We start from the raw sequence: 9,116 nt of genomic DNA on the forward strand, positions 1-9,116 counted from the left end.
AACGCGCGTCATGTTTGTTTAACGAGGACACTGAGAAACTTCCGCAGCCGGCAAATCGGTACCGGGTACTTGCCTGCGACAGCGTGAAAAAATATGTCAGAGAAGATGGCAGCGAGAAAACCAATAAAAAATTTGTGATTCTATTTAAGAATCTGACTATTGATTCTGTATCTTCATTTCGTTAATAATTGCATTTACTCATTTAAAAAAATAAAACTAAAAATGTGTAAATACAATTTATAGTGGAAGATTATGGTAAAAGTATTCATTAGAATTCTATAATTTTAAAATTGTACTACTGTTCCACTATAAAACATATAATAACAATGTCTTCCGATTCTTAATGATATTATCTGAAAATGAATCGTCGTTAAAGAATTGATTCTTAAGAAACGATTTCCTGAACGAAGCGAAATCACGATTTCGGCAGGCAGTCACGTATCCACCTATAATCACCGCACCCAGAAGGGGTTCCTCGTCACACGGGCGCACCTAATTCGCGCCGTAATGATTCCAATCGGTCGGCGAAATAACATGTAACGCGGCGACGAGGCAAAATAATACCTCGCGAGAATCAGCATCGATTAGAGCAGCTGGCCGGCTAAAAAAAGAATCTATTTCAGTCGGTCCGTCTGTCTTTCTTGGCACAATGAACCGCATTGGGCTTGTGATGCAACTTAAAATGATCGATTGTCCAGGAAGATCGAGGGCTTGACATTTCGCCTCGCGACCACCCGGTAGACACTCGAGGCGTTCGCGTTCACGTTTGCGCCTAATAGTGACGGCTTCTTAGTCCATGTACAGTACTCTTTAAAAGTCTTAAATAATTAATTATTATATCAATCTTTTCGATAGTTCATTACAATCTTATATGTTATTATTTATACACTTTATATTGTTTGTAAAATTCATAGTAACTGTTTGCAAAATAAATGTATTTCAGTTTGATAAGCAAATTTAACTTATTAAAAGATGATCAGATTTTGATTAATTCAACTCAGTTATGATACATAATTAGTAGTCGTGAAATTGGATACACAATAAATGAAATGGAATTGGATATTTAATGTAATAAGATAAGCACGTGTTGACTTGTTATTGCATACTTTTGCATGGTACTGTCTGCATTATTTTTACGCGAGTAGAGCAGTATGCGCGGACAATTAGCGTGCGTACGAACGCGAAGAGAGCCACGCAGAGAGGGACGAATTGGTTACATGGTTGTCCGGATGGGAATAATGGAGTCTTAAAGCTCAGTGCTCCGAAGATAACTGATTGTGGCAAATATTGTGATTCTGTTCTTCGCTTAATTTTAAATTCATTTGAAGGCATCAGGAATTTCGAATGAAATTAGAAAACCAGGGTTACAATTAAATGATCTATTAAATTGAAAACATGACAAATTTTTATAAATAATCGGTCAGTTGATCTTCACTCGTAATAGATTCTTTGAAATAAACAATTGAGAATTCTGAAAAAATTACAGAACTAGTTTGGTTGTGAAATCAATTTGCTAAATGGACGTGTGAAGGGTTGAGCGAAGGAAGAAGAGGCGAGGGACGAGGGCGAGGCGCGAAGAAAACGCGAAGTATTGGGACGCGGGAGGGAGGCGAGGTTAACACGTGGCCGCACCCTGATTTCACGCATGCGGCGACTCGTGCAGATGTGGAAGCCGAACGTGGAGTGGAGCTAGGCTGCCTCATCCGCGACCACGTGCGCACGTGAAACGCTGCGGCTGGCTATGCGGTCAGACTGTCTGATTCATAGGTTCACGTTCTCCCGCGTCAGCCTGAGCCGATGCGACTGCGTTTTATTAGCCCGTAAACGACGCCCCCGCCGTTTCTTCAAACCAAAATTTGATATCATATAATTCATTCAGTGAAATTGTTAGTGCAAATAGTATCTTGTTTATTAAAAACAATATCTTGCTCGCGCTCATAATCCTTTTTATCGATGATTTGTGGAGATACTTTCGTGTAATTGTTTCTTCTGATGGAACAGGCTCAGGGTTTCAAGTTTCAAGCGAATCCATCAAAAATTCTAAGAACCACGAGTAATTTAGCCGGTGCGTAAGTAATTTGAAAGATAGCCGCGATCAGAATGATAAAGCACCGCGATCGGAAGGATTTACGGCGGCGGTGTTACATTAACTCGCCACGCAAACACATTTGTTTCCAAATTAGCGACATATTCTTACCCGCGATGATATATCCGCTTTCTCCGAACGCTCGTTATAAATAACACGCACCTTCGATCTTTCCCCGCGCATAAACTTTCTAACGTTTTTAATAAAACTAGAGAATGTCTTATTGTAGGTGCAAACGCTACTTAATTTCTGTTATTACGAACGTGTTTTTGGATATCGTAGTTGGTCTACAATGTATCTAATCGCACGAGGTTTGACACACGTGCGTTAACTCGGTTCTATATAATTACGACAAGCATTATAAATAACACGCAACTTCGATCTTTCCCCGCGTATAAACTTTCTAACGTTTTTAATAAAGTAGCTACAGGATATCTTATTTTACATGCAAAATACTTAATTACTGTTATTAAGAATGTATTTGTGGATATCGTAGTTGGTCTACAATGTATCTAATCGCACGAGGTTTGACACACATGCGTTTACTTGGTTTTATATAGTTATGACAAGCGGATAGAGGCGCCCACATGGTTTCCCATGACACCGTGTGGGTGCTCGTGCGTGCGAATCGATTTCCTCAGTCCGTGCCTGGAATTTATTACAAATTACCCTGTACGCAGTTGGATTAGGATTTTTGCGTAACAGGAAACGAACGTCGAGCCTGGACTTTTTAAAGACAAACTAAGGAACCTATTGATATTGCCGATCACTTGTCGATACCCACTTCTATAAACAAATTCCACTTTCATTTTCTTAAATCAAAGTATTTTTATTAAGTCGTTCCGACACAGGCGTAGTTTCACGCATTCTTTTCGTCTGTGAAAGTTCAACATGAAATAATCCACTGACGTTTCCTCATCATTTTCCTTTATCCTGCGAATCAAGCATTCTGGAGCGGTTGCAACTAGTCGATGACCATAGCTAGAATTTCGCTTATGCGCAATCGACTATAGGAGCTGTATCATTTATCATGAGCATTGATTCCGTGAAAAGCTGCTCCGTCGACATTCTCCTTCTGCTTGACGCGAGGAAAAACGAATGGAGCGCGATTGGCGGATGCACTTTGAGTCAACCAAGGATAATTTTAATAACGCCCGTTAAGATCTGGTATAGAAAATATCAGTGGGGGGGCAGGTGTCGCGATTAATTACCGGTTGCGTTATTTAATTGCGACGATGCAATTACGGGGACAGTGAAATATTGAAACGAGCCGGTGAGCTATCGTCGCTTAAAGTAATTAGAGAAGATGATCGGAATTCCGTCTTGAGCCGAGGAAATGTTTACTCTAACATCGTACAATAAAAATGATTTACAATGAATACTGTTTTACATCGGGAAATGAAGCGTGGATTGTGCCAGTTTTAGTGTCATTATCCGTAGACGTCGGTTCGTTTCGAATGTCGCAACGTCGCTAACCTTTTATCTCGGCAAATAAATTACGGATTTGTAACCATTTGTATCGCACGTTTCTTGCGTCTCCATTCCAGTTATTATTATTGTTATTACCGACCGTAAAGAAATAGGAGTTCTCTCTCCAGAGCCCGGGAACGTGACTCAAATATTTCATAAATAAGAATCGTACGAAATATTGTGCACGAAACGACGACACAGTGAATGCGCGTATCAGCGTAAGAGGCTTGGAGTTTATTGGCAAAGTGGATTATCGAAAGAGTATAGACATTCAAATAAATAATGTTTGCAATCGTGCGAGTTGCGAAATAACAATCCGTTAGTTTTTATTTTTACGCATTGTAAGATGGATTAAAATTCATGTTGGTCGTAAAACATTCTCAGTTAGTAATAACCCCTTGATGAACCGCGATTGAACATAAAGTTTTGCATAAACGTGGTATGTTGATTGAATTTCGTTTCAATCATCGAGCGACTGTCACGTGGGAAAATGATTAGAAAATGTTTGTCAGAAAATCGTTATCAAAGCGTGCCGCGGTGGTGATTCATGGGGACCGAGCGGATAAATTAATGAGCCATCGAAAGGTGCTATCGTTAGTAGTTAATACGCGTTTGCGTTTTCCGCGACGCGACGCGGATGGTCTCAAAGGTCGTTTGCAAATTAATCGCGGTGAATAGTAACTATGCGAAGTAATCTAGCAGGTACGTTGAGGGTTAAACGGTATTTATTAGACCATCGACGATATTCATTTAAATCGCGATTACATCTAACGAGCCTAACCTACTTAGATTTTTGTCTTATCGATTAAAAATAATGTTGCATTGTATACCTTATATTTTCTGCAGGTATTTCTCTATAAATGCACTCAATCAAATTACTGAAAGGAGATTGCAACAGGTCGGGCGAAAGAATCCTTGATAAACATTGACGGTGAAACTGATTCTGATTTCACCGGTCGCGTGGGCGATTGATCGATCCCCGTATCGAGGGATCTATTAGTTACGTGGCAAAAGGCACGCGAAAGGCACCGGCGGATTGCCACGGATAAATAGTTAATTATACACGCTCGCGCCGCTTGTAAAATATCGCGTGGGAGTAGCTATTTCGTATGGCCTAGGACCGGTTCAGTCTCGCGGCGGTAATTAATTTTCACACACCGTTTCTAATTGAAAGGGACTCGTGAACGGTGTCCAGGAAACCGGGACCCGGGTTTTTGTTTGCTGGGAGCGTAACTCCGTGCCCGATAATTGAATACGGATCCCGTGTTCCGAAAAGGGAATAAGAAGGAGACCCGTTCTCGTCCTTACCCTCACCCCGTTTGTTGATTTATCGCTTTAGCGGTCAATTTCGAACGACTTAACGACCTATCAGCTTGTTAATAACGAACCGATTCGCGTGGCTTCGTTAACAGCCATAGATCCTCGGCAGCGCGTTACGAGGTAGATGGGTAGATTGAATTAGGGTTGTTTAGCAGTCCTGCTCCACGCCGTTTCATCGCTACCGTTCTATTCGTAGCGAAATTATTGCGTCGCGTTTAATTAATCAGATGAACGGTTCTCCTGTTTTTATCTACTTGGCGATAAAAAACTAGTACTGGCAATTTAAACATTTTTTTAAAGATTCCCAATGGCTATTTTATATGTTACTTTAATTCGACAAAAACTGACTCATTTGCAAAATATTACAGTTTATACGAGAAGTTATAGCGGATGTTCCGTCGATTACGCGGCAATTGGAAATTTTCGAGCCGGTTCCGACAGTTTGGAATCAGGCTAGAAACTGATGTTAGTCGATCACGCGATCTCGCCGTGGCTCGATATTTCTCGCCTAGTCTCTATCCCTTTTTCGCCAAGATGCGCGCACATTATTTATCGTACCCTTCTATTTTATTGGTCTCCAGTCTCATGAATAAGGCACTTTGTCAAGATTCATACTTAATATCTGATTCTCCAAATAAAATCTTACAAACTAACAGTACAATTATATATGTAATTAATAATTCATGTTTCAGAAATAAGTTTAAATAACATGCGGAGATAACAATGGAAGTTTTTTAATTGTATTACTCATAAAATGCTGTAATGTGATTATTTGAAATAGCGATGTTAATAGTTCTCTCATGTAATTTCCTGATCGGTTTGCAGGCTCACGTGTCCCGAGCCCTATTTCGTCAGCGAGGGTCTGTACGCCACGCCGGAGGAATTGGAGAACACGCGCGAGGTTACCCTACACGTGATGACCATCGGCGGCTTCATCGAGGACCCGATGAAGGTGANGTAACAGTACAATTATATATGTAATTAATAATTCATGTTTCAGAAATAAGTTTAAATAACATGCGGAGATAACAATGGAAGTTTTTTAATTGTATTACTCATAAAATGCTGTAATGTGATTATTTGAAATAGCGATGTTAATAGTTCTCTCATGTAATTTCCTGATCGGTTTGCAGGCTCACGTGTCCCGAGCCCTATTTCGTCAGCGAGGGTCTGTACGCCACGCCGGAGGAATTGGAGAACACGCGCGAGGTTACCCTACACGTGATGACCATCGGCGGCTTCATCGAGGACCCGATGAAGGTGAGTCGAGGCGATTTCATTAACGGTCTTCGAAGGCTGGCGTTATTTGAAAATCAAAGGAGACTCGCGCTCGTCGCGACGGTACTGAATAAATAAAAACACAGCTAATTGCGAGCTCTGCGGATGCTGGTCCATCCGTCGACCCTTCGTTATCTGAGCGCCGATTAAAATTGCGTTACTACGGAGGGAACACGAGAGGGAGAGAGAGAGAGAGAGAGAGAGAGAAAGAAGGAACCGTGTGTCGGTCTTGCCTAATACTCTATCTCCCCTCCTTGGGTCGCTAATTAAATGCAATGGCTAATTAGATAAATGATAAAAGGTTATGGCGGTGCACGATGTACTTTCAGTTCTCCACTTCACTTCGTTCTATGCTCTGCGAACTTTTCTCCTCTTTTTATCATGTACTTTCTTCCCTTCCTCCCTCGGTTCATTGAAGTTTTTTATCTGAATCGTCGTCCTCTTCTGTTGCCTGACACTTCTTGTTGCTCGCCATTTTTAAGGCTGCTTCCCACGCTCCATTATTCTTTTAATGTCTTCCTGCTTAACTCTCGCTACAGTCGTAAACATCTTAGTCCTCCATTGTGCAAGATGGTAATTACGATGTAATATTTAATGCTGGTTGTATTAGGAACGTGTCAGTAAATTGCAACATTTCCTTGTAATAGATACCCTGTATTTTGGCTCGGATGATTTATTAGTGACTGCATTGAAAAATCATCAATTAGAATTTTTTCAAATCTGAGTTACCGCCAAATGAGGGATTGAAGTTCAATCCGGTTTTCACTTAAATTAATACAAACATCCATCACGAGCCTCTGTCAGAGCCTCCAAGATTTCTTCATCCACTTTCTACAGAAGTCACGCGTAATTTGCATAAACTGGAAGCCTCTAGCGATAGCCAAGTGCACCATATGGCGAGTAATTTGTAGCTACAAAGTTTCACCGTTCGCCAAGATCTACTTGCGACATACTCCATTTCTCTTGTCTCGTATCCTCCCTTCGGTCGGCCTCTTCCTTTTTTCGTTCTACTTTTCACCTTTCTTCTTTCTCTTACAGTTCATTTTTGCGCCGAGTTCGCTCATCTTTCGCGTCCTGCGGTCTTCTTTCTAAACCTCTTCTCTTTTTGTCCGTCTACGTTTTCTTGCTCGAACCGAGCCCTGTCTCCTTGGTCTCTTTCTTTTACAGTTCTACTAATACGTCCTCGGCTGCTTTGTATCTCGCCCTTCTGCCGTTCATTACCGTAATTGCATCCAGCAGCCCTTTGCTCGTCCACTTTTTGGAAAAGGAACGAAGACTTCGTACGCTCTTTGCTTCCAGGTCTACTTTTTCTATCCTATCATTACTTCACTCTGCTTCGTATCTCCCCTTTCTCGTTAACTTACAAATTTGTTACTTCGTCTTTCCCTTTCATTTCCAACTTTACTTGCCATTTTCTTGTTTTCAATTTCCTTTTCTGATCCTTTTTACCAGCTAAAATTACATCCGCCAAAATTTTGTATTTTCTAATCTCGTTCAGTTGTAAATGTTCGCCTAATACTCTTCTGGCAAATAATTCCTGCTGGAACCTCGCGACGCGTTCACCTCCACCCCGTTTGGTTCTCGTTCCTCGAACCGGCCGCTAGCCCCGCTCATTCCTGCTCGAAATTCGAGACTCGGCGGCGTCGAATTCCAGCGTCGATGAGGTATCCGCGACCTTGAGGCGTTCACAGGCTTCACTTTGAACAGCGCGGCAAGCGTCGCAGCCGGTGATGGTAGGAAGAGGGCGGCTAAGTGGAAATCTAATTAATGCGTTTTTACCTGGAACGAAGTACTACGTGGTGCACCGTTCCCGGAACGAAACGGTTCCGTGAGTAAGCGACTGGCAGAAACGCAGTCACGTTATCGTTAATCTCGCTGGCCCCTCTGACCCGAGGGATGACAGATCCTTTTTCACGCCGATTCACCCCTGACGCTTAGAAACGTTCGTTGTTTCCAAAAGGTACGCGACTGCGGAATCGAACGAGCTTCAGCGATTTATAACAACAATCAAATTACATACGAAACACATTAGACACAAATATTATAGGAATTTTATGCAATGAGATCTATTAATCTCTATTTCAGACAGTACTTGTTGGCTGACATCACGCATACTGTATCTTTAGTTTGACATACGTTTCATGCTTGATTTCATAATTGCGGCAGTCTGACACACATCATTGTGGACAAGTATGCCGGTCAAGTACCTCGGAATGCCGACTAGAATTTTTACAACCTCATCAGTCTCCGCACGGCACGTCATAGATCATGAAAGGATGTATTTTTGATAATGTTATAGTGATTGACAGATCGATTCACTCGAGCATGAATTAGGGACAATATTTTATTGCAACTGTCTCTCTCCCTCTCTTGGCGAATGATGATTCCTGATTTTCAAGCGCGTTACTTACAGGCCGTATAAATGCCAATTACGTATCAAACGTTGGTCGGATTTAGAAAAATTCGACTGATTGAAAAGCTGATGTGGAAGGTAGATCGTGACGAAACTATTTGATGTATATTCCTTAATTAGTCGATTATTATTTTGTTATTGCTGCGTTATTTTAAAAGCTTACGTCGAATCTACTGGGATCACGATACCTCGCAGTGTAATCAAACTTCTATGTAGGTTTTTTTTAATCTTGATGAGATGCTATTGAAGTCAACGCGTTAAGGCGCAACGGCGTATTCAAACGCTGAAACCTTTTCGCAAGGCTTCGCAATCTTATTACGCCAACAAAGTTATGAACTCATGGTAAAAAACTTATACCATTTGCGAATTGATTCCAAATGCTTCTTCAAATTATTCCTCGCGTTCATTTACGAAATACACATTGAAGTCATTTGACGTGGCAAAAAGTCGTACATCATTCGAATTTATAAATACCTAAGTAATTCTTAAATGTTTCTTAGGGATGTATTGGCTATAAAGTTAATCCCAAAAGTTTATGCACTTTAGAAA

General features: G+C 41.1%; 1 protein-coding gene across 1 annotated transcript in view; it reads left to right on the forward strand.

Moving 5' to 3' along the window:
• Nucleotides 1–9,116, forward strand: part of MESR6 (misexpression suppressor of ras 6) — a 517,920-nt gene that overhangs the window by 287,883 nt on the left and 220,921 nt on the right. The window contains exon 4 of the mRNA XM_026811075.1: nucleotides 5,702–5,828. Coding sequence (XP_026666876.1) covers nucleotides 5,702–5,828 — 127 coding nt within the window. The remainder of the gene's footprint in view (nucleotides 1–5,701; nucleotides 5,829–9,116) is intronic.

The sequence above is a fragment of the Ceratina calcarata genome, unplaced genomic scaffold, assembly GCF_001652005.2.
Source record: "Ceratina calcarata isolate Rehan_Ccalc_2016 unplaced genomic scaffold, ASM165200v1 scaffold185.2, whole genome shotgun sequence".
Lineage (NCBI taxonomy): Eukaryota > Metazoa > Arthropoda > Insecta > Hymenoptera > Apidae > Ceratina > Ceratina calcarata.